Source organism: Eptatretus burgeri, chromosome 3, assembly GCF_056783735.1.
Source record: "Eptatretus burgeri isolate ZD-2024b chromosome 3, Ebu_testis_v1, whole genome shotgun sequence".
Classification (NCBI taxonomy): domain Eukaryota; kingdom Metazoa; phylum Chordata; class Myxini; order Myxiniformes; family Myxinidae; genus Eptatretus; species Eptatretus burgeri.
Window position 1 is genome coordinate 60,723,911 of NC_140963.1, and position 26,158 is coordinate 60,750,068.

Consider the following 26,158-nt stretch of genomic DNA (forward strand, 5'->3'; position numbering starts at 1 on the left):
GGGAAGAAAAAAATATATATATTACAGGTAGGGAGGGAGGATACATTGCTGCAATGCCATAATAAAGTCCTGGAGAGAAGATTGGAATCGAACATACGAAGGAATGCCGTTCCACAAATGGGAGAAAGTAACAAGGTGTTCCCAACACAGAAGCCTTCATTTTGAAATGCTCTGAACACAAAGGATGTGGCAACGTAAGAATAAAAATGTTATCTGAAGCTTCCTCTTCCCCATACTGAAGCTGTCACAGCAAAGGTCTTCATACTACATGCCATTTATTCAATTCCCAAAATAAACAAATAGTAACTTGATATGATCAAAAGACATGTTGATAAGTGATGAGACCGTCTCACACATGCAATCTTGTGATCGTGTGAACGTTTGACTCAAGTCTCAAGCTGGTTAACGACTCTTGAGGAGATAAATCGTGGGCTTATTCCACCAAGCGAGGTGTGAATAAGACTTAAGGACATCCAAAGTCCATGCCAGATTAGGAAAGATAAAGTTTCTCTGGTTTCAGTCTCAGTGTCCTTTGCATACATCCATGGGATCTTTAACATCCACAAACTAATGGTGGCAGACAGGACGCCAAACTTCATGTCCATCAGAGGGACGGCACACACATTGATGAATCGACGCCTGTGAAACACCAGGATGACAGTTTATAGCCGGGTCTGGTTTCAAACCCAAGCTAGACAGCTTAGTCTTGAGAGAGTCATAGCTCTCGGGCATTCTGCCATCTCTAATCTCACGAAACACTAAATGTAGGAAACAGAATTGGTTCTTCAGCTTATAAAAGATCCCATTAAAGAATAATACCAAGCACCAGGACGATGGCAAAAAAAAGGTTTCTGCCAATAGGCCAATAGAAGTGTTTACCTGAGCACAACCTGCCACTGGGAGTCTTCAAAATAAGGAAGACCATATCCATCTCACACTCCCGAGTGACCTACTCTATTCAATATCACTATTCATACCTACTCGAAAGCGTTTTGCCATTGAAAAACATATTAAAAAATATTATGCAGAGCAAGGCACGATTTCCAAATGGAACTTTCCCTGTACTGTGATTGCACTTCCTCTTAGCCACTCACTCACCCCAGATGCCCATGAAGATGGAGAAGAACATCGTAGCTTGATTATCAAACAGGTACGATTGCTGGGCACATGGAATACAGACACAAAGAAAAGTAATTTAGCAGAGCAAATAATAATAAAAATAAACTTAACCAATCCGAAAACATGGACCAACTTCTATCCTCTCCTCTGAACTCTCTCTTCCTCTTATGTGGCGACTTCAATTGTCATCATGCCAGTTGGCAGGGTGTGGGTACCTCTCTCACCTGTCATGGCACTTCAGCAAAAGATTTCTGTGACTCATTGGGACCGACTCAATCTGTCAACTTCCCGACTCAGACGGATCGCAACCAACGGTACTCATTCTCTTCTGGATCTGATTTTGACAAATGTCCCATAAAATATCTGCTGTTCTTCCTCCGCTCCAATCATTTCTTCTGACCACATGCTTGTCAAAATGGACATCTCTCTGGCTGTTATTAGAGAACCACTCGAGTCTGGCATTTCACTCAGGCTGACTGGCAGGGTCTCTAAGCAGCCATCAAAACTTGAGTTGAGGGCTTTGACTGGTCTCCCATCGCTACTTTCTCCAACATCAACTCATCCTGGGAATTCTTTCAAAGAAACTTCCTCGCTCTCATGCACAGATTTATCCCCTCTAGTCTTCAGCTGTCCTACCCTTCCTCCCGCCCATGGTTCACTGAAGCTTGTGGTGAGGCAGTTGTCCTGAAGCAACTTGCATTTTCTTCATGGAAAGCAAACCCAACTGAGGGTAATCTCAGTTCCTTCCACAAAGCTCAGAACAAGTGTGTGTCTACCCTCAGAAGAGCCAGAAAACAACATCTTTCTAAGCTCAAGTCTGAACTCTCAAACCTCTCTCCTCCTCCAAATCCTGGTGGTGTCTAATCAATCTGTTTCTGGCGTATGTTCCCCCTCCATCCCCTCCCTTACCTCAAATGGCCGCACTGCTGATACCGCACGTGAAAGGGCTGAATGCCTAAACTCGGTGTTTGCATGGAAATGTTGTGTCCAAAACCCATCGCTTTCTGCACCTACCTTACCCAGTTGCAACCAACTGTCCCTGGACTCTGTGTCCTTTTCTTCTGACAAAGTGGAGAGCTTGCTGTCAAACCTCAACTCAGATTCTGCAACCAGTCCAGACGGCATCAGCCCACGTGTCCTAAAAACCTGCTCCTCTGCTCTTGCTCACCCTCTCTGTTCAAGGTCATCTGCCATCTGGTTGGAAATCAGCAAACATTACTGCCCTGCAAAAAAAAGGTGCAAAAACAGATTCCTGCAACTACAGAGCAATCAGCTTTCTCCCAGTCATCAGCAAGGTTATAGAATCCATCATCACTTCAGAATTAAATCCTTCCACTTCTCCAATGGCTTGATTTCTGATCATCAATTTGGTTTCAGACCAGGTCACTCTACTCTGGATATGCTGCTTCTGCTCTCCCAACAATGGATGGAGGTCCGCAATGCCAAACATGAAATTAGAGCCATACCGCATGCTTTTGACATGGTCTGGCACTCTGCCCTGCTCACCAAACTCTCTTCCTATGGTATCCAAGGCCATCTCCACTCATGGCTTGCAGACCTCCTTGTCACAGCCAACGTGTGGCACTAAATGGAGTTCTCTCATCTCCTCTTCCTGTTCAGGCTGGAGTTCCTCAAAGCAGCATTCTGGGCCCTGTTCTTTTTCTGGTTTTCATCAATGATATCTCAGACTCCGGAAAATCCTCTTCATCTCTTTGCTGATGGCTCCACCCTCTGCCGTACCAACTGTCATCCCTCAGACCAGCAAGCAGCAGCCTCTTCACTCTGCAGATCTGGATAAAATCACAAACTGGTCCAACACGTGGAACATGTCTTTCCATCCTGACAAATCACACACTCACTGCCTCTCCGAAAGGACCGTTTAGACCCCCCCCACCCCCATCTATTTCCACAACAATCCTCTGGAAGAAGTACTGTCATTCAAGCTTCTGGGTCTCACTATCTGCCATGATCTTTTCTGGGAAAGCCACATTTCCAACCTGGCTGCCAAAGCCAGTCGCTCACTGAGAATCTTCCGTCGTGGAAAGTCCTTCCTCTACCCATATGAACTCCTGACCATATGCAAAACTTTTGTTCACAGCCTGATGGAGTACTGCTCTCCCCTCTGGGCTGGTGCTCCTGCCTCCCACCTTTCTCGGCTTCACACTGTGGAAACTAAGGCATCAAGGATCATTGGTGTTTCCCACGGTGAGGCTGAGTCTTTGGGCCTCTCCCTCTCACCACAGGCAGGTCGGTGGTCTTTCTGTCTTCTGCAGTCTCCGCTCCGGTCTCGCCCCCGCCCCCCCCACCTCCCCGTCTGCGAAATGTCTGCCCCATATTTCTGCAGGGCGCTCAAGGTCCAACAACAACCCCCTTCTGGTAAAACTACCAAAATCACGAATCACTGCTCACCTTCACTCTCATTCCTCTTTTTTCCCACCTTTGGAATAAATTCCCATACTCTCTTCAATCCCATTCTTCCCTCCAGGCCTTCAAAACTGCTGTTCACCAACCCCTCTTATCTCTCCCAATCCAAATCCTCGATCTTTTCATACCCCCGTTAACCCACCCCAAACCCACCTCCTTCAAATTCCCTGCTTTCCTTCCTGAAAGTCCCTGTGGTGTCCATCTTGTATACCCCATGTTCCCCACCCCATCCCTCTCCCTTCCACAGATGTCTGAATGTGTGTTTCCCACTGTTTTGTCCTTCCCTCTCCCACCCCTCTTGCTGTGTGTTGTGTGTTAGCCCTCATACGAGCCTCGCTAATGTGTACAAAAATAAATAAATAAAAACCGTCAGAGCCATTGAAAAATTTGACTTGCAGTGCAGGTACTTGTAAATAAGGGAATTTCACCACCATTGGCCCGTGTGGGACCCCAAACAAATTACAAATTCCTGCCTGGAATGGTCTTGGAATCTCCTTGGCATCAGGCTATACTACGGTAGTTTCTATCTCGAGTGTGATTTCTGCACGAGTAGCAGATTCTGAACTACAAACTGAGCAGATGGTTCTCAGGTTTGGTGGTCGTATGGCGGCTTAGCTGCCGGGGTAGCTAACATTTCTTGAAGCGCGACTGTGTCGCTGATGCAGTGCCCCTCTACCAGTACACACACTGGAACTGGTACTCATTTCGCCGACCTCGGAAGGATGACAGGCTGAGTCAACCCCTGGTGCATTAATTCAGCGGCCGACGGGGCTTCAACTCAGGACCCTAGGATCCCAAGCCGCCACCCAAACCACTGAGCCAACACCAGGCTTTCTCAGGTTTCATTTGAATGGCCTTCAGATACAAAGGGCAACCAACATCACACTCGTGTTCTTGTCATACAAATGAAATTAAACAAATATCCACCAATTTCTGTGTCCTGCAGAAGTTCATCCATTGGTCTTAGATCTCACATCAAACAATCATGTCAAGTAATTACCATTGCATCATCGTTTTAGGAAATGCAATGCTGAGTGGGAAGCTGAGCTAATTTACTGGGCCGATATCCAGAGTGGGAGAAATGTGCACCCTGAGTACTACTTGCTCTAAGAGATCTTCCATAATGACAGCAGATACTAAACGGTATCCACAAACTGATACCACCAGGCACAATTTCCCAATACATTTTCTTTATTTACCACAACACTGCTCAATCTCAGTTTCCTCTTTGTTAAACTTGGGTTACCCAAGTTCATCTGATGTTCCAGGTCACGACTTACCTGTGTGGCAGTACACGTCGTATTGAGACGCCAATAAGTGCACTGCTGGTCACATTGTGGGCACATGATTATTTTCCCTCCAATGTTTTCATCACATAGCTCTTTGCTGTCACAGGCAGAAAACATCGCGGCAAGCTATTACTCAGCTCAAGTGTGTGCAAAAACACCGTGCAAGCATAAATTGAGGATAAGTGGAATTGATACTTATTTGGGTGTCGCAGCCACCTTGACTGGATCACCAACAGAATGAAAGGGAAGCAAATCATACACTAGGTCGTCAAATGAGTAGTCGTAGTGGTAGTCAGCACACGTAGCTGTGTATGTGAGGTGGGGTTCATATGCATTTGGCTGCATACCTCCAGATCGTATCTCTAGCATTGGCTACACCGTAGAAGAAGCAGATGGTGCCAACGATGGCAGCAATAAAGAGCATCCGCGTGTAAAACCCCAGCCAGGCAAAGTACATCGCCACCTTATCTCCGTAGTAGGCCCTGAAGAAGCACCACACATTGTATTTAGTGAATTTGTTCGTGACGTCGACATTGCACAGCATCAGTCGGTCTCCAAACGATTACGCACAAACATTTCTCAAACTCGTATTTATTTATAAATCTGGAATCATACCTAATCATTCCATATATCCCAGTATGCTTACGGAATGGATAAGCTCAACCCATTGGCCTGAAACATGGGAAGCGATGGTATAGATTTGATTTTCTCAATTGTCTAGTCACAGAAAGAGACAAAGGTAATTAAGCAAGGAGATCAACCCAATGCTTGAGCAATGCAGGAAATTTGGAAAATTTTCTTTTAATACAAGATCAAGGTGATGGAGGATAAAAAGGCACCATATTAGTGACAGTGGGGTCACAGTTGGACACAAGGGAATGAACAAGCAGGAAAAGACGAGGGATGAGAGAGGAGGGGATGAAATGGTAAACAAGTAAGAAGGTTGGGTTAGGTAGAGTTGAAGGGAGTAGAAAAGATCGTGGGTAGGGATGGAGGTATCCCACTTGCTTGGAGCGCTGGATGGAAGAATACAATTGAACGGTCCATGGAAGATAGTTCCTCAAAAGGGAGAAAAGAGGAACAGGGTGGAGGTGTGCAGCAATGCTCTATTTTGGGAGTTGAACCAGGAGGGGGTTACCGGTTAAAACGCACATGTTGAGAGAAACAGAGAACGAGACAGAACAAAACTGAGGCCACTAAAGTGTCTGTGATGTGAGAGCAACAGTCCTTGTTCTTCGGCCAAGGAACCCAAAAGCCGAGATAACAATTTCATTATATGCATCACTGTAAACAATACAACCAACTTACTGCCCCCATAAAAAAAAAAAAAACAGCAAGTCCTCTGCAATGCAGTTATGCAAAAAGTAGTTTCAGTCAAATCGAAATCTTCACCGTAAAGCAAACGTAGTAGTGATAAGCAGCAGGCATTGAGAGATTGCCAATCACTGGCAGGCCACCATCCTATCTGTCCTGTCCATTCTCAGCACCCGATTTGCTCGTTATAAAAATTGTTTGACTTTCCTTATGATCATACTGTGAGTGTTATTCCAAAATTTATCTCACAATCAAATCACAAAATATAGATTCTCAATAATATTCCCATTCCAACCAAATTGAACTGTTCAATAATTTTGTACTAACTGCTCGAATCGAACATGTACATTATATACTTGGCCAGATGACAAACCCCATGGGTTACAATCAGAGGGGAGAAAGAAGAGAATGCAAAGAACCCCTCCAGAGCTGTTAGAATGACTGCCGACAGGACAGGTGTCTTGAAGGCCACTCCATGATTGAGCATTCTGGCCATGCAGCACCATTGCAGCAATGCCAAGGAGATGTACGTCGCATGTTGATGTCCCCAGGCTTTGAGAAAATGAAAGAAATTGTCAGACTCATTGATTTTTTATTATTATTTATTTTCTTCAAACACTAAAGCAGCAACACCAATTTGTCCATCACCCAGCCAAACAATTATAATCTGCTACATCCCAAGGATTTTTCCCAATGCTACTCGAAGTAAAGGATGGATTTAATCCCACAGCATTGTGATCGTGTTGCCAATCGTTTGATTCCCCATGAAAACTAGAAGGGCACTTCGTAGAGCGCATACCTCCGCCACGCAATGCCTGATCCACGAGAACACATCAGGCCCAATACATTTTTGAAATATCATGCGATACAGTACTAAATTGTTTTTGTCCATATCTCTCAATGGTGAAGAACCACCTTGAAAATTAAATAATTCTCGTATCCAGATCTTCACCAAAATCGAATCAATTCTACCTCGTCACACACCCAACCTGTCCACCAAGTTTCGTCTGAATCCACCCACAACTTTTTGAGATATTGTGCTAAATATCATTTTTGGCCCTCTCAATGGTGAGGAATCACTTTTAAAATTCTAGTAGTCGGATCCGGATCCGGATCTTCACCAAAATCTAATCAGTTCATCCTTGTCAAACACCGAACTTGTCCACAAAATTTCACCCGGATCCATCCACAACTTTTTGAGATGTCCTGCACACAGAGACAGACAGACAGACAGACAGACAGACAGACAGACAGGGGTGAAAACAATCTCCTTCACCTTCGGTGGCAGAGGTAATATAGGTTATTCGTTTGGGAAATTGTAGTTATCAGAGTCTTGTGGCTCAAGTGTGCTTCCTCCAGCTTGTTATTGGGATTCTGTTACAAATACGTTACACAGGTGCAAAATTGGGTCACATTGGTATTCAAACAAGTGTTGAGATCTGCAAAGAAAACACTGTCAGAATGGAGATTGAATGCAAAGTGGGTTGGAATAACCAATTCCCCCACCCCCCCCCATCAACTGCTTACATAGGTCCTGGGTTGTTGCATCCCTGAATGATGGAGAAACAAGGTTGAGACTGATCTAATTTGGACAGGAAGTGCCTCGAAAGATTCTATGAAAATAACGTCCTGTATTTGCTATAATGTAATAAAGTTAATATCCAGAGATCACTGATAAACAAAAGCTACAGAAACAGAAATTGTTATAGCTGGAGGGGGGGGGAGGGGTGGGTCAATGGGGAAATTGCAAGGAGTGCAGAATAGTCGACATACAGCCTATAAAAGGGGTGTTCATGTACCTGATAAGATTGTGTGGCTGCAGGATTTGACATGCAAAAGGTCGACCCCATTGCTGGTAAAGACGTGCACGGGCACAGTCCTCGGGCGAATCCGCAGAATCTTGCCAGTACTTGCTCTGTACAGACATCCCAAAAAACGCACATTCGTACACAGAGGTTTAACTTATGTGAGGGTTAGTACACAAACTACTCTTGCAGGCACATCGATAGCCTCAATGCAGTTTGGCGAAACTCACGTCATGCATTGTGAACGCCGCAGTGTAGGTGCCATTGTTGACGAGGCGGTCGATGCCGAAACGTGGCTTGCTTTCATCGTCCAGGTACTTGCAACGTGCCAATATGTGGTACACCTGGCAGGAAGTAGATTATGGTCGACGACATGAGTTTTAAACAAGAGAAAGATGGAGAGAGACACTCACCCAATGCAACTGCAAAGGACCTAAAACTTGCTAGCTTTTATTTGCCAAAATTTGTTTGTTTTTAATCAAGAGAGCCAAGTGTTCATTTCAACACATCATGTCAACACCAAAACAAACTTTTTAGGTTCTGTGCACTTATGACAAACATATGGATGTCCACAATCATCCTGGATGGGTCGCCACTCTGACGCAAGATACTCGAATGGCTCAATCATCCCAGCAAGCTGGTACTCATTTTGCCGACCTCGGAAGGATGACAGACTGAGTCAACCCCACCTGATATTAATTCAACAACCGCACAGGATTTGAACTCGGGACCCTGGGATTTCAAGCCCACCACCTTCACCATCAAGCCAACACCAGGCATACAGATGCACACATGCATGCAAAAAGAAGCCAAATCCAGAAGCCCCCATTTCGGACCAAGCCCAAAAGGGGCTGAAAAAGCACCAAATGACTCACGATACGGCTGCGCATCGCTCCGCTCAAGAAAGTATCCGGGTTGTCCAGCACAAAGGCCTCACGGAGATCATTGCGAAAAGGGACAGCCAGGTTTTGGGGCTCGTTGGATTCCTGGACGGAACCACCCATTCCAAGACGCATAAACTTCTGGACAAAGTTGCCCGATGGTTTCTCCTCACAAGGCACCTCATGCAGCTCCACCTGCATGTCCACAATACAATTCAAATGCATCGACAATGCATGACACAGATCGAACACTTTTTATACAGCAGCCACCATCAAAGGGCAAAACTGCTGCCATTGATGGTTTCTTTGTTACTGTGGCATTTGTGATCCAATTCTGCACCTCCAGGTGGCATACGAGAGGCACTTCCTGGTGGAATAACAGGATAATTGTTTGTGGGGAGAGACAGTCCCAATTTCCTGAATAATTTAAGCTGGAGAACACATTCCTTGGCAAATGGCTCGGGGTGAACATCGAGTAGTTTCACGGACAATAACTTTTGTCCAAGACAAGCATATCGAGTGTTTTTTTAATACATATTAAGCAGCAAGTCATACTACGTTTCCTTCCTCATCTACATCTTGTTAAAATATTCAGGTAGTAGATGTCAAAAAAAAAACGATTGTTTTTTTTTATGCCAGCGATTCATTGGGGAGCTTTAACATGCATGACAAGAACAGAGTTATTACAAGTCTGAAGACGAGAATGGTTCATGAGCGGTATTTGACGATGTAGATCGTTTCATAAGTCAAGGATGAGACAATGTGATGAGTTTTGACCAAGTTATAAAAATGATCAACATGATGTTGTACGAGTGACAGGTTTTAGCTGCAAAATGTCGAAAACCCGGTTTCGTTCAACAACTTTCAAAATTTGACCTTTGCATAACCTTTAAAGGTCACAAAACAATGTTGTGGACATTAAAATAAGGAAAGAGGATATGTGCTATAGCTTACTGGAGTTAGTTTGTCGAAGAAGGTCGAAAACCCGGTTCGATTCCCACAACTTTGAAAATTTGACCTTTGTGAACTTTAAAGGTCAAAGGTCAAGGATTATGACCTTTGGTGCAAAACTTCCTCCGGAACATTCCAGGAACAATACAACGTCATATAGGCTATATGGCATTTCGCACTCCTCGGATTATCCATACTTCGATGAAATCGGCGTAAAAACAAACTTGAAGGGGGCGCCACGGGCAAGGTGTTCGAGATAGAGCAAAATGGTTTCAAGACTTTGGGTGGGGAATGACCTCAAGATTATGCATAAAAAAATTGTCACCCTCGCTCTCAAAGTTTGGGCGGTCGTGTGATTTTTATGTCAAAATTCACAATTTTCTAAGTTCGTGACGTTGTGACCTTGACCTTGGGACAAAAATGAAAAATCGAGCTCTGTGGGTCGATGCAGGTGCCATTGGGCTAACCAAATACCAAAACCCATGCCAGATTCGACAAACCCCCTCGGAGAAGATGTAAATTGCAATTGACTACCCCCTAAAAACACGTTTTTGGGGCGTGGCTCCACCCACAATGGGCGCACCACGCCCATTCTCAGGAAAACACAACTAGATCATGATATAAACCTCCCACCAAAATTTTATCAGGATCGGATCAAAACCCATGGAGCTATGCTCGGGACAGAAAGACAGACAGACAGACAGACAGACAGACACACACACACACACACACACACACACACACACACACACACACACACACACACACACACACACACACACACACACACACACACACACACACCAATAACGAATATAGTGGTCACTTACTGACTCGTGAACCAATATGGGAACACCAACCACAAGTGAAGACATTTTGCTGTCAATTCATCAAAATTTATACAAAACTTTTTTTCTCCCAAAACTTTTTGACACAAATCGAAATATTGAGCATTTCTGCTCATTTGCTCCACATTCTATCAATCAACCATTTGCATCAAAGTATTGCCAGGGCATCAGATGACAGGCCAAAGTTTGTCATGTAAACTCTTAAATTGGTTTGTCAGTTAAAAAAATTTTTTTTGTAAAATAATGACGTGAATGTAAAAATAAATAATATATTCCTTTACAAGGAACTTCAACGCTGGAGGCCATTGGCTCATCTTAGCCTGCACTCGTGCTGTCAACCTATGGTTGTTTGTCCATGTACTATCCGTTTTAAATACTGAGTGGCAAGCAAGAAAGCAGCACGTACCATTTTTAAAGTGTTTGGTATGACTCGGCCGGGGTTTACACTGCCGACTTCTCAAACTCGGAGCAGATGCTCCAACCATTACACAGTCTGGTTGAAGCCATTGAATCATCTCAGGTCATTAAATAATAATGGGCCATTAAAATTTTAGTTTGAGTACAGAGTTGCTCACAAGCCATAAATGTCTGAAGATTCTCCTCAATCTGTCTAACAGTTCTGGAGAAGATTTTTTGAAGGTTTTAGGGTAAATCCAAGATGGCTGCCAGACTATGTGACCTATGACATCATGTTTATCAATTTTTATTCAGCATGGCTAAATCGATCATTCGGGTGCAGTTTCACTTCGATCTGCAAAGTGGTTCTGGAGAAGATTTTTTCCTTTTTTTTTGTAAAACAATATGACCGCAAAAACACGTGATGGATGACTTCATAATTTTTTAAAAAAATTTATGTTCACATCTTTCCCAAGATGAACCTCATTTTCATACTGATGGGATGCAGTGCTCCACATGACGAATTTTCACCGGAATACCACTTCACTGATGATGTCACAGTAAACACCACTTATACCCCTTGTGGATATCTTCACAATGAGCCATGTTTCAATTATTTTTCAAGTGAGCGTTTCCAAAGAAGACATCCAAAGTTTTTCGGTTTTTCCAACGTGGCTGCCACCCCACATGATCTATGACGTAATAATTATCATAAAAAATTCTGCATGCATAGTCGCACCCATGGTTAAAATTTTGTGTCAATTGGACAAGTCATTGCAGAGAAAACACATGTTTAAGGAAATTGTCGAGCAAAAAAAAGACCCAAAATGGGACAAATAACTTGAAGGGTACTCGATAGAGCACATACCTCCGCCATGCAATGCCTGATCCAGTCGAACATATCGGGCCCAATACATTTTTGAAATACCATGCTATATATCGTTTTTGACCCCATCTCTCAATGGTGAAGAATCACTAATAATTAAATAATGCTTGCATCCGGCTTCAGATCTTCGCCAAAATCGAATCAATTAGTCCTCATCACACACCAAACCTGTCCACCAAGCTTCATGCGAATCCATCCACAACTTTTTGAGATATCGTGCTATATAATCGGTTTAGCCCATCCCTCAATAGTGAAGAATAACTTAAAAAAAAAAAAATTCTGATCTTCACCAAAATTTAATCACTTCTTTCATGTCACACACCCAACACGTCCACCTCCTTTCGTCCAAATCCGTACACAACTTTTTGAGAAATTGCGCTATATATAGTTTTTAGCCCAATCTCTCGATGGTGAAGAATCACTTAAAAAATTTCTGGGAGCTGGATCCGGATCCAGATCTTCACCAAAATATAATCAGTTCGTCCTTGTCACACACCCAACGAGTCCACAAAATTTAATCCGAGTCCGTCCACACAATCAAACAAACAAACAGGGCTGAAAACATAACCTCCTTCACCTTTGGTGGCAGAGGTAACAAATAATATGAACAGAAACAAATCGGTTACCATAGCCTGTAAGGCTAATTGGTACCCTAATAACTAGAATGGCACATACCTTCACTAGACTGAACAGTTTACGTTTTATATCCCAATGATAGGCTGCCATCTGCATCTGGACCTGAACCAAAATCACATCAGCTTGTTATCACCTACCCAACTTCATCTACCAAGTTGTCATAATCCATCTTCACCTTTTTGAAATAACATGCTATATTTCGTTTTTGGGCCCCATCTTTCAATGGTAAAGAATCACTTAAAAAAAAATTCTCGTATCCGGATTTTCACCACAATATCAACAATTTGACCATGTCACACACACCCAACCTGGCCACAAAGTTCAGTCCAAAACCGTCCACAACTTTTTGAGATATCATGCTAACAAACAGACAGGCAGGGGGGATGGGGGGGGGAAGCATAACCATTGTCCACATTCAGCGGAGTGGAGGTAATAAAAATAAATAACGCATTGTGGACAATGCTGATCCAAAATGTTGTGAAATGTGTTGTATGGTGGGGCCTGGGGGAACATCCTACCTTGATCTGCAACTTCTCAGCATACAGGCAGGCCACGTCAAATGGAATATTCACCTTCACAAAGCTTGTTCGTCCATCCAGAGACATCTGTGATCGCATGGTTTAATTGTGACCTGGTCCAACTGAGATTAACATCAATCTACTGCTGTAAAATCTCTTGACTTTATACAGTCCAAAGCAGATACAACACGAAGTTTCTTCCAAGGAGAGTACTTGGGAGAATTCAAATATCTGCAAATTTGAATACGAGGATCATAAGCCTTCAAATTGAATACCAGATTCAAGCAGACCGATTAATTGGTTAAGTGGCGTTATCTATTATGTGTAATGATTCGCATTTTACTCAGTTGTACAGAATAGTATACAATTTGGTTGTATGGCAATCAAAGTGATCTTTCTTGGGCAAACCACATTTCAAAGTTGTTCTCCAAAGCTGGCCGCTGACTGGGTATCCTCCGTCATACAAAGTCCTTCCTTGGTACACCTGAACTCTGAACAACCTCCAAGGCTTTCATCCGCAGTTTGATGGAGTACTGCTCTCTCCTCTGGGCTGGCTGCCCTGCCTGACGCTGTGGAAACCAAGGCCTTTAATATTACTGGAATGTCCTGCGATGAAGCTGAATCTATGGGTTTATAACTTCATCATTGCAGATAGGTCCGGTGGTCTCTGTCTTCTTCCACCCTCTGCTCTTTCCGTGCTTTGCCCCCCCCCCCACCTCCAAGTTTCTACAGGGCACATGTGGTCCACCATCAACAACCCTTCTTGTGAAACTACCTAAATCCAGGATCATTGCACACTTCCACTCATTCATTCCCCCCTTTTTTTTTCCTGACTATGGAACAAACTTTCATTCAATTCAATCTCATTTTTCTCTCCAAGTCTTCAAGACAGATGTTCACTACAATCTCAAACCCATAACTGCTCCTGCCCACATTAACCCTTCATACACCTCCAAAATTTAGTTCTCCTTCCTGAGTTTTCTTTTGCATCCATCTTATCCACCCCATGCATCCTCCCCACACCCATTATTTGTCAATCAGCCCTGCTATTGGTGTCCCCCCCCTCTTTCATTGGTCCTTTTGTTCTGTTGCATCCTGATCTACTCTGTGTTCTCGCTCTTCCAAGAGCCTTGACTTTGTATACAAAAATTAATGAATAGAAAAACCCCTTTCGTAGCCATCCCATTACTCTAGAGTCGAGATTGTAGCCATCTAGAACCTGTTAAAGAAAATAAAGCAAACATGCCTCGATAGACAGGAAGTTGAGCCGTTTTACACTATTTCTTTCAAGAGTCCCTCAAGCTCCCAGTGTGCTTCACTGCACAAGTTCCAAAAAGAGCCAGATAGGGATGTGAAGCACATTTAGTGGAGTGCATTTGTACTTTGTGTGCATGGTATTTTTGTAAAAACAACTCCTCAGCAATGCTCAAGATGTTGCACCAAAATGAAACGTGTGGCCTTTATAACCGAATTGATAGCCTGATTTCAAATAGGTGAAATAAAATCAGGTGTGGCCTGCATTCTGCAGCCATATGCTTTCACCGAGACGAAGGGTTAACTTTCAAAATGTCAGCTTCTCCTTGCTTCCCATGGAAGATAGCATGCCTCAATCAAAGTTCTGTTTATTTCATCCAATGCTACTTGTATTTTGAAAGCCTATTTTAATTGAAATAGTCATATCACCATGGGTTTTGAAGCCTGACAAGAATACAAGCTACACTCAATCTTGTCAATCTAGAACCAAGTAAATGAACAAACAAACAAACCTCGCCTCTGGAGTTTTGCCAATTCAAGTGATCTCCCCAAATTATCACGAGTCCAAGAAAAAATACATTGCATCCCTTCATTGCTTGTGCCTCGAAGCATTCACATCTCATTGAACAACGTTACACTTGGTAACCAGATGCAATCTTGTGTAACAATAGATCACAAGAACCGAAAACAGACTTTTAACAAATCCATTATCAGATGCACAGTACATTCATACACCACTTCACATATTTTCATTCGTACATTGCAAGCTCGATCATGTACCTCTTTGTCGACTCTCTCCAACTCCAGATGGAACGTCTCTTGCAGGTTTGCCTCAAAGCTGTATCGCTGCTTCTGCAAACAGGACCAAGGGTCATTATGTAGACTTCACAGCACCTCAACAGCTCGACTGGGCCCTTCAAACAGCCTCGGAATGTGTATATTCTGCCATGTTGTTGGAATACTGCAACATAGGCTATTTAAAAACTTGGTCTTCAAAACTCAACAAGTGGATCAAATCAAAGAATAAAACCATGGATAAAACCACACAATTTCAAGGATATTAAAAAAAGAAAAAAAAAAAGAAATAGACGTCATGCAGAGCACGATACTTGCAAAATCCACCCTCCTCTCCAAAGGTTGCCATGGATACATCAAATCGTACATTTCATCAAGATTAAAATTCACACTATTAATCAAAGCTCAGGTCAATCGGATGAAAATTGATTATTTTTCAGATTGAAATAGATTTTAGAAGTTTCACCTTTTGATCTCAAAAATAGTTGGTTTCCTAATTCAGTGATGCAACATGCAAATCTTGTTCAAATTTCAAGTCAATCGGATGAAAAAAATTAAGATTTTAGAAATTTGACCTCAAGATGACCTTTGACCTCAAAATCATTAGGCTGCTCAGTTATGACGACTTCTGCAACTTGGTAAAGTTTCATGAAGATCGGTTTTAATTTGTGACCTGGAGGCGATTGAGATAGACAGACAGACAGACAGACACAACTCGAAGGGCACTCGGTAGCACGCATACCTCCACCACGTAATGCCTGATCCACGAGAACATATCGGGCCCAATACATTTTTGGAACATCATGCCCATATATCGTTTTTGAGCCCTTTCTCTTAACGGTGAAGAATCACTTAAAAAAAATTACAGTAGTCAGATCCGGATCTTCGCCAAAATCGAATTGATTCTTCCTTGCCACACACCCAACCCATCCACAACTTTTTGAGATATCATGCTATGTTACGAATCTGGAAACCATGTGCACTCAACATTCAGGTCCCAAAGTTAGTTATGTCGATAAGTATGTGTACAGTTAGAATTCATCCCTTTCTATCTAATGGGAATTACATGTGTGCACTACAGGTTATTTTTTATAGTTAGGATTTTTACATTTTAAACAGCAACTACAACAATGACAACAACATCGCCCCTCCGCTCCTGCCACCATCGGCCTTCCTCACGCGTATACGTGCTAAGTGCAGACGAGGGCGAGGCTTCCATCGCTTTGGCTCGAAGCTCCGCTCCAAAAAAGGGCATGGAATGTTTTCCTCTGCCCAATGAGCCAAGGGCGAGCATCGCATGCGCGCCCCAGCCAATGGGAGGTTAGCGTGCAGAGAAAAGAAATCGCTCGGACCTGAAGAGAAAAAGAAATAGGAGAGGACGGAGACCAGGTGATCGTGGCGACGGCAGAGTGGTGATCGACGAGGGTTCTGCGGATCATGGCGATTACGGTCTACGGTCCTTTGTGGTGGCTCACCATGGTGGTGGTGGCCGAACAGTGCGGCGGCCGAGCAGCCAGGGACGAGGGCCGTGGACTTCGAGTCGTGGGTTCGAGTCCCACCAGTGGCTTCGAAGTCTGTGCCGCACGAAGCGGGAAGGTCCAAGACAGGCTCTTACTTCCAGCTCACCTTCCCTCCGAGCTGGGGGTATCAATAAAGGCCGCGGCCACCATTTTTTTTTGGGGGGGGGTGTCTGTGTGGGCCCGTCTGATAAGTAGGATTGTTAAGTGCTTTTTGTTGTACATTATTTGCATTGCTTATTCAGATAACTCTGCTCTGTGTCTCCCTGCCTATTGTAAATAAATATCTGTTAAATGTTTCAGCTCGTTTGTTTTTCTTTCTTGGCTTAGCACGGCGTATGTTGAGAAATAGTGAGGCAATAAATTGTTCATTTGGACCGACAGGCCTCGGTAACCTCCGCTCAGGTTACACACGGTTCGGGCACGGTAACGGCTTGTCCCACTCGAGGTCCGTCAAGGGTGTGAATTCTCCGGTAGCTTTGCAGTGTGGGTAATTAGGTATATTGAAGTTTGGCAATTGACCCTACTCCACGCGGTCGAATTATTGGCGATTCATGGTCCTGTAAGGGACCCGTGCCTTCCGGACTTATCCGAGGGTCACGTCCTAAATTCCGGTGTGTTCGGTGGAGCCGACTCTACTGCTCCCTCGAGCGATCGTGCTCGCCACCGATACCGGCCCCACAACAATATATCGTTTTTGGCCCTATACTATCTCTCAATAGCCAAGAATCACTTAAAAAATTTAGTTGTCGGATCCAGATCCACATCTTCACCCAAATCTAATCAGTCCGTCCTTATCACACACCAAACCTGTCCACAGAATTTCATCCGGATCCGTCCAGAACCTTTTGAGATAATATCCTGCACACAGACAGACAGACAGACAGGCGTGAAACAAAACTTCCTTCACCTTTGGTGGCGGAGGCAATAACAAAAATCGACTGACCAACATACTTGAAAAATATTCGATTTTGCAAGTAACAATAAGAACAAAAAAGAAGAATATGAAAGACAAATAGGGAATGAAAATAAATAAATAAATAAATGAACAGCCAGAAAGAGAGAGTAAGAATAAGGGCCACGGAATGAAGGTTGTGTTTGGCAAAGCTGAGCTGTTGAGGGTGGTGCCTATGGAGAGCAAAGCAACAGATTTTTCTGATGTGCTCTGTGGGGTAAAACACTCAAACAACAGACTCTCATCATCACAAGCACTCGATGCTTTACTGTACAGAGTGCCATGTTAGCTTTACAAATTTAGAAGATGAATGTGTGAAAAAAAGTGTTAAAGAGGAAGAGGTTGGTAAAGACGAGTGAATAAATAAATAAATAAATAAATAAATAAATTTTTAAAAGCAACAGTGAAGGAAGACTATCATAATAAATCACACATGTCATAAAAATGTCACCAATGGAATACAGCGTAGTAACTTGGTTTAAGTGTATACATTCCTGCATTCAAGGCTTGGCAACAAGATGTCTTTTTGTTTTTAAACCACTTCTCCACTCTAACCCCCTCTGCGCTTTAAAACCTCCGACCCTCCCCGGCTGCTCCAACATGCACAAGTTTTTCCAGTAACCCTTTCCTGTATAAACTCAAATTTCAGGCTTCCTGCATATCTCCACTCTATTCTCCCGTTTCGCTGTGAATTTAATAAAAGTATTTCAGTTTCACAATTTAATTACGGTACAAGGACATGTTTAAAAGTAATACCTCCTATTGCTTTTCTCCAGAACAGGTAAAGATATTCAAATGAAACAAAGACAAATATGAACATCAATCCTTATTCTATCATCGTACATATTTATTTCTTAATATAATCACTACTACTACGGTCCAAAGTTCAGCCAAAGTTGAAGTAGTGTTGTGATGCCGTCACGATAGAAATGTGCATCATGTTGACTTAACCAGCGCTTCACAGCGGCCGAGACATCATTGTCGGAAGAAAAATTGTCTCCATGAAGGTGTTCCTCCAGTTTGGGGCGGAAGAGATGAAAATCTGACGGAGCTAAGTCGGGGCTGGTGATCCTTTGTGGTGGTACTCCATTGACTGTCTCTTCCTCTCAGGATTGTGGTGGTGCACCCAACTCATATCCAGTCATTCATCCCAACTCTCATCTCTAACTTCACAGCACTGATGTGCTACCTTCTGCCATCTTGACGAACGTAGCACTGACACATCTTGTGTTGGAATCACAAAACTTCACACCCAGCAGCAGGGAGAACTAATGTGTGGAATGCTCTGTTTCATTCGAATATCTTTTTACCAGTTTTGGAGAAAAACAATAAGAAGTATTACCTTTCAACACACCCTTGTAATAATTTAAATTAGATAATTTTGCTTAGCTGCAATTTAGCTGTTTAACTTTAAATGCATTCTACCCACATGAGTAAATCTCATGTCACCACCATCGTCCCAACCCCTCTCTACCTGTAATCTTAAATACCCAATTAGCTTTCCTCAACTCAACCATCTTCCTTGCAGGTGACTGTTTTCTTCCCTCATTATTCTGTTCATTCATTAATTTCCTTGCTTGTGTGCAACTGTCAGCATGTTGCCTTTTTTCCCGACTGTCATCTCGCTCTTCCGAGCTTCGATTTTGTTTCCCCAAAATATATATATTGTTGCGAATTCGCGCCCGCCGGCGTGCGAACGGCCACGTAACTCGAATCGCAGCACGTCGCCCACCGGACGGACAATTCTGTCATGACCCTCTCGGACCAACGCCGGGAGCTAGTCACGGGTGGGCCTTTCGACCTCACCACAATTGTGCCAATCGGCCACCCGCATAGGATAGGGTTGTTCGCCAAACTCGACCTACCTAAGTACCCACGCGGATGGTAAACCGGGCGATCGTACCTCGCCGCAGGTCGACTCCGGACACGAGCCGCTTTGGCGGCCCGTTCCGTACTATCTGGATAACCGAGCGGTGTTATTGTCGACCTGGACGGTTCAGATTAATTACCGGGATGTTGCACCCAATACGAACCCCTTATGTGATGCAAGATGGAGGGTCAATAAAGAAAAGACGAAGCGAAACGGGCACAGTTCAACAAGCAAGCATTTTATTCTGCAGCACACGGAAAGCACGTATATACAGCTATACAGAATCAAAATGCACATAAAGCAAATGTAAGAGTTAAAACCGACTACGCACACACACGGCAACACTTATTCAGTTTTACTTCACAGACGGCGCCAACACACATTTACACAAAAGCAAAGGAAAGAAGCCACCCTCACAGACAAGGAGGCAGACAGGCCCGTAGGCCAAATGTGCGTGTGACCTGGAGGAGTGGCCAGGTCCGCGAGACCGGGGAGGTGTTACCCGCGTCCTCGTGACGCGTTGGCGGGCAAGCCGCAAATGTGGCCGCACCGCTGTGCCCCGACTCCGTGCCCCTTGGCGGGTTTCGTTGGCACCATGTTTGGGGTGGGGTGTGAACGGGGCCCCCTTTAGCACTATCTCAGCACGGGGGAAAGGGGGAATTGTTGATGCCCTGGGGGAGGGAGTGGTTGGCTGGCTGGCTTGGGTCCCTCGACGAGGCGAGTGATCCCCCACACCGCAACCTCGTCGCCGACCGCCGTCCTTCTTGCCTCGGACCCGAGCTCCCTTGCTTGCAGTTCCACCGCGCGCACTCGACTCCACTCCGCCAACGCAACGCTCCTTGTCCCCCAACAGCAACCTCTCGACGACACTCTCCAAGCAACTCCAAAACCCAACTCTCTCCAATTCGCCTTGCGCTCGCCTTTTTATAGGTGGCAGGAGCAGCCAATATGCAAATTTTAGGATCAGAACGCGATGGAAGGCGGGGCCACGCCACCCCCCACGGTCAGCCATTGGTCGGGCAAAAATGGGCGTGAACCTCTCCTGATCCTAAAATTTACATATACGGACTTCACATACACACGCTTGGAGGTGGGGCCAAGCCACCCCGCGCTCGCCAATTGGACGGAGGAGAAGTGGGCGTGAAGCATTTCTGATCCCAATTTTCCCCTCAGAAAGGCCGCCATTCGCGCTCGCGGCTCGGTGCGTTCGGCACCAATCGCCGAATGGGCCCGAGACAGCCCGACGTTCAGTGTTCACAGGTGGTGCGGGAATGGCCGTGGAAGCGATGATGTGGGATGAATTCGTGAAGGTAAAGGCGAAGGTGGTAGAGGGTTGGCGTTGTGGTTGTTGTCTGCGGGTTGGAGCGTGGTTGTAGTTGACGATGGCTGGCGTGGTGGTTGAGGTGGTTGTTGTGTGATGGCGGTTGAGATGTGGTTGGTTCAAAATAACGACAGAAAAGAAAAAAATGGCTAACTCAAAGCGTCGCAGCCCGGATGAATAACATAAATTCCCTCTATACAACGGGTTTGGGCTAACTACACATGTACCTATGAAGATATCTCACCTGAGGTTCCTTTATGGTGTAATGTGAATTTCCACAGCCGTAACAATATATTTACAAGCTGACTATTCTGGGAGTTGTGATACGAGGCAAACTGTTTAAGGTAGACGTTAAGCCGGCTGTCTCATTTGAAATGAGATGAATGTTAAACAATCCACAGCAACCAGGCAAATACTGTCGACCACATCATGCTAATGGAACATGGAGGGAAATGCAGCTAGATCAATATCCCATTTCATGCAGAAATAAAAGGTCTTCATAGCATTATATTGGTATTGGGCCTTTACTCATCCTGTTGAGTGAACAGAACGTGGCAGAATTTGACGTTAAACCACAATCCTCAACATCCCAAGTTGACAAACTCCATGCATTGGATGATGAAGCAGTCACAAAGTCACCAATCCAAATTTGGTGGCCAAAAGCAGGTGAAGACCATATGGCACCATTTGATCAACCAGCATTTCATTGCACGTGCAACTACAAAGAGCCTCACGGATTCAGTAATACATTTTAGACAGTGCCTGAAATAAATAATAAAAATAGGACCACTGGTCCTGTCTGTAGCTTATCTGGGACCTGGCCTGATGTTGTAACCCAAATTTGGTAGCATTTACACTGGTGGGTCTGGAGAAGATGGTTTTTGAAGGAATTGATGCGATTTTCCAAAAAGGTTGACCAAGTCAGCCATTTTGAGACACTTGTGGTCATGTGATCGGCATAACTTCTGAAATATAATTAACATCCCGAGCCGAAAGTTGTAACCCAAATTTGGTAGGATTCTGACTGATGGGTCTGGAGAAGAAGATTTTTGAAGGAATTGACCAAGTCGGCCATTTTGACCAACTTAAAGTCACGTGACCGGAATGAGCTTTGCAATTCCTGTTACCAGTCAGGAGTGGAACCTTGCTGCCAAATTTCAGCCGGATCGGCCCAGCGGTTTGACAGGAGAAGTCGAAATAGGAGATGGAAAGACGGATGGACGGACGGACTGACAGTGCGCGATGGCAATACCTTATCTGGAATTTAAATTCCAGATAAGCTAATGATGGTGAGAATATGTTGTTGGGACTTCCAACAGTATGTTATGAGAGCGGTTAGAATATAACCTGAACACAACTTTCACAGCTAATCCTTTGTAAATGTCAGCAGCTTTCACGTTTTTATTGACAATAAAAGCTGCTCCTCCATCTGTTATTTCACTTATTAGCATCTTGATTTGCAGCGCATGCATTAAAGGAGGGAGCATGGAGGTATTTATTAAACACCACGAACAGGTTCCTTCAAAAGTTTTCAATCTCCACACATAATTAGTCTGCCTTTTATGAATAAAGGTCTTTGTGAAATAACAACCACTTTAGTAAATTGGTCTAAATAATCGCAAAGCTTTCAGCACAATCCTACATTCATAAAGTCTCATTCTCCAGGCACCAAGCTCTAATTTACTATCTCAGTGACAAACTAACAGCCTGCCTCAAGTTGAAAATTCGGTGACATTTCAAAAGTTCACAAAACTGTTCAACTTCAGCCAAGTTTGTCCAAGCTGCCATTCTGTCCCTAAGACCCTCACCCCAAAAGCAAATATCAGCAGCTGAACAATGTTTCGTCTAAAGGGAGCCTATGTGGCTTGGCAAGGACAGAGCACAGAACATGTAGCAGTTCGTGTTCAACAGGGCTTTTCTCAGTTTACATTTTGTCACAAGTCTTGCTTCCACAGTGGATATTTCAAACATACTTCCATTTCTTCTACTTTTAACCCCTCCTCCTTATATTGAGGCTCATGGAAGAACAAGGTGCTTCCAGATATGAACTGGCAATGAGGCAGCATGACATCAGGTGGCCACAATAGGCAGGGGAATGAACAAAAGGAAAAGATCATGTTGCACTTAATACCACCCCTCCAACACCCACCATTCTCTATTCTCCTGTACACCTCTCAACAGAAATTCATAAATGGAATGAGAATGGTAATGAAGAAGAATGAGAATGGTAATAATCAATGAAGAGCTCAACCTCTCGGTTTTCACAACCACACAACCACAGTATTACCTGCTTCTTCTCATCATCATGATCCACAAAAGCGAAGATGTAGTCAATGCGACGCACACCATCACTGAAGTACACAGTTTCACGCGAGTCCTCCTGAATGTCACAGTGTAGCAATCAACGAGATAATATTAATCAATCCCTTCCATCCCCACGATGAACCATTTCAAAAACGACAATAATTCTGTATTTCCTTCATTAAAACCGTTCACAAACCATCCAGAATACCTCGTCCGTACTAATCCAAGAATTTTGATCAGTTTGCAAATCACATGGAAATATTTATTTCGGGACAGGCAGCAGGTGGAGAACTAGTCAGCATACCGAGGTGTGGTGGATCATGTGGCTGCTGTTGTCACGACAATCGCTCAATACGGTGTCCTGACCCCGGGTCCCACCCTCTGTAGACATCAGCCACACCAGACCAAATGCTTGTGCAGTGTTCACACATTTCGTCTGTACTACTGGTCCTGGTTAGAGTACCTAGTCGAGGATGGATTGACAGTCTGTTAGCCCCCACGGTCCTGGACAGATTACTTCGGCCAAAGCTTTGACTGTGTGGGACAGACGCAAGTTTGCAACCCGTAAGCGTGTGACCAATTTTCCAACTACTCGGATCATCAACTGGGCTCCGTTTTTCAGAGGTTGACACTTTTAGCCAAGATCCATATAAACAGTGCCATCTAAAACATCACCAAATCAACTTTCACCTCCAGATGTTTACCTTCCTGGTTACAGGGTTTCATGCATCATCTCAGATGAGTTAAGATTTGAGCTCAAGGGGAAAAAAAATAAATAAAATGTATTATCTAGTTCTGTCAGGTCATGTCATGTCCAACTTCTGGTGACATTCATGATCAGATGTTTCCTCACATCCCAAACCTGCCTGCACTGCTTCCTCCCGAAGCTCTGGCAGAGAAAGCTTTGCTGAAACCTTTAACCCCCACCCATCCGGCACATTCACGGTCTGCCTCGTCCTCTTCCCTTAACCATGCCCAGCATACGGAACTACATTTACTCACACTGGCAATGTAGGTTAGCATGTTCTACACAAGTAGCCACAACGCAGGAAGAAGCCATGAGGATTAGGCCGATCATACCTGACGATTTCTGCCAACATCCAATAACTCATTTATCCCCAATGCTTCAATGTGCCCATTTAATTCCAGTTTAAACATGTCTACAGTTTCTGCGACCATTGCCTTTCCATGCATTTGACCCCCACCCTAATGTCATCCTAACTGTCAGGCTTCGTGTCCTGGTCCTATCACCATCGATTCTGCTTAAAAAAAATTCTGCATTTATTCTGTCTATACCTTTCATGATCTCAAATGACCTGGTGTTGGCTTTGTGGTAAGGGTGGCAGGCTTAGGATCTTAGAGTCCTGAGTTTGAGCCCCGTTGGCTGCTGAACAAACATCAGGTGGGGTTAACTCAGCCCGTCATCCTTCTGAGGTCGGCGAAATGAGTACCAGTGCACTGATAGAGGGGCACAGCATCAGCGGCACAGCCACCCTTCCAAGAAATGATGCTACCCATATGCAAGGAGATGATGATCATCTCAGATCCCCTCTTTTCCAATGTATAAAGTTCGATTGCTTTTTCAGCTGTTCCTCATAACTGAGTATAGGTAGCCCTGAATCAATCCAGTAGCTCTTCGCTGAACCCTCCCTATGGCAGCGACATTCTTCCTCAGACGTGGCGACCAAAACTGTACACGATATTCTATATGAGGCCTCACTGCAACTTCCTATAGTGTTAACACTACCTCTGGATTTACAATTTATCCCCTTAGATGAATACAACCTAAAACCGTTTGCTTTCCCGATAGCTGCCTGGCACTGTCCTGCCTGCTTACCCCCATATCTATGATCACCCCCAGATCCTTTGGTGTCTTAATATACAGGAAAAGGATCCGACTCTGGGGCAGTATTGCACTATGAAAACAGCACGAAACAGCACCTCCAGCGTGTTGTGGTTCATAATGTTTTTACTGCATTTCATTTTATCACCTTAAAGAACACTCGTTTTAATCCACCAACTGCAGCTTTCTGTGTTAAGGTAGGCCTGACTAGCTGTTTTAATCTCTTGATAAGTTCAATGCTGTGTGCAGTTGCTTTCACTGTTGATCATTTCAGCTGTACCATGGAAGAGTAATTTTTGGAATCCGTCCAAGAAAGGCATCTGTACAATGTGGAATACGAAAGCATCTCGTTCATCACACAATTTTGATATGAAATTTACGAATCAACAAGTCTGGAGACAGCAATGGTTCATGAGCGGTATTTGACGATGTAGATTGTTTCAGAAGTCAAGGATGAGACAATGTGATAATTTTTGACCAAGTTATAAAAATGATAAACATGATGTGGTACGGCTGACAGGTTATTAGCTGCAAAATGTCGAAAACCAGGTTTCGTTCAACAGCTTTCACAATTTGACCTTTGCATTACCTTTAAAGGTCAAAAAACAATGTTGTGGACATTAAAATAAGGAAACAGGATACGTGCTATAGCTTATTGGAGTTAGTTCGTCGAAGAAGGTTAAAAACCCGGTTCGATTCACACAACTTTGAAAATTTGACCTTTGTGACCTTTAAAGGTCAAAGGTCAAGCATTATGACCTTTGGTGCAAAACTTCCTCCGGAACATTCCAGGAACAATACAACGTCATATAGGCTATATGGCATTTCGCACTCCTCGGATTATCCATACTTCGATGAAATCAGCGTAAAAACAAACTTTAAGGGGGTGCCACGGGCAAGGTGTTTGAAATAGAGAAAAATGGTTAAGACTTTGGGTGGGGAATGACCTCAAGATTATGCATAAAAAATATTGTGATCCTAGCTCTCAAAGTTTGGGCGGTCGTATGATTTTTTTATGTCAAAATTCGCAATTTTCTAAGTTCGTGACCTTGTGACCTTGACCTTGGGACGAAAATGAAAAATCGAGCTCGGTGGGGCTATGCAGGTGCCATTGGGCTAACCAAATACCGAAACCCCTGCCAGATTCGACAAACCCCCTCGGAGAAGATGCAAATTGAAATCGGCTACTCCCTAAAAACACGTTTTTTGGGCGTGGCTCCGCCCATAATGGG

General features: G+C 44.0%; 1 protein-coding gene across 10 annotated transcripts in view; it reads right to left on the reverse strand.

Moving 5' to 3' along the window:
• ANO5 (anoctamin 5) overlaps positions 1–26,158 on the reverse strand; it is a 128,417-nt gene that overhangs the window by 29,734 nt on the left and 72,525 nt on the right. For all 10 annotated transcript variants that reach the window (XM_085873679.1, XM_085873680.1, XM_085873677.1 and 7 more), the window contains 9 exons: positions 23,067–23,159; positions 15,102–15,173; positions 13,068–13,154; positions 8,827–9,027; positions 8,182–8,295; positions 7,946–8,061; positions 5,180–5,314; positions 4,824–4,929; positions 1,099–1,159 (listed from right to left, as the gene is read on the reverse strand). In XM_085873679.1, coding sequence (XP_085729805.1) covers positions 1,099–1,159; positions 4,824–4,929; positions 5,180–5,314; positions 7,946–8,061; positions 8,182–8,295; positions 8,827–9,027; positions 13,068–13,154; positions 15,102–15,173; positions 23,067–23,159 — 985 coding nt within the window. The remainder of the gene's footprint in view (positions 1–1,098; positions 1,160–4,823; positions 4,930–5,179; positions 5,315–7,945; positions 8,062–8,181; positions 8,296–8,826; positions 9,028–13,067; positions 13,155–15,101; positions 15,174–23,066; positions 23,160–26,158) is intronic.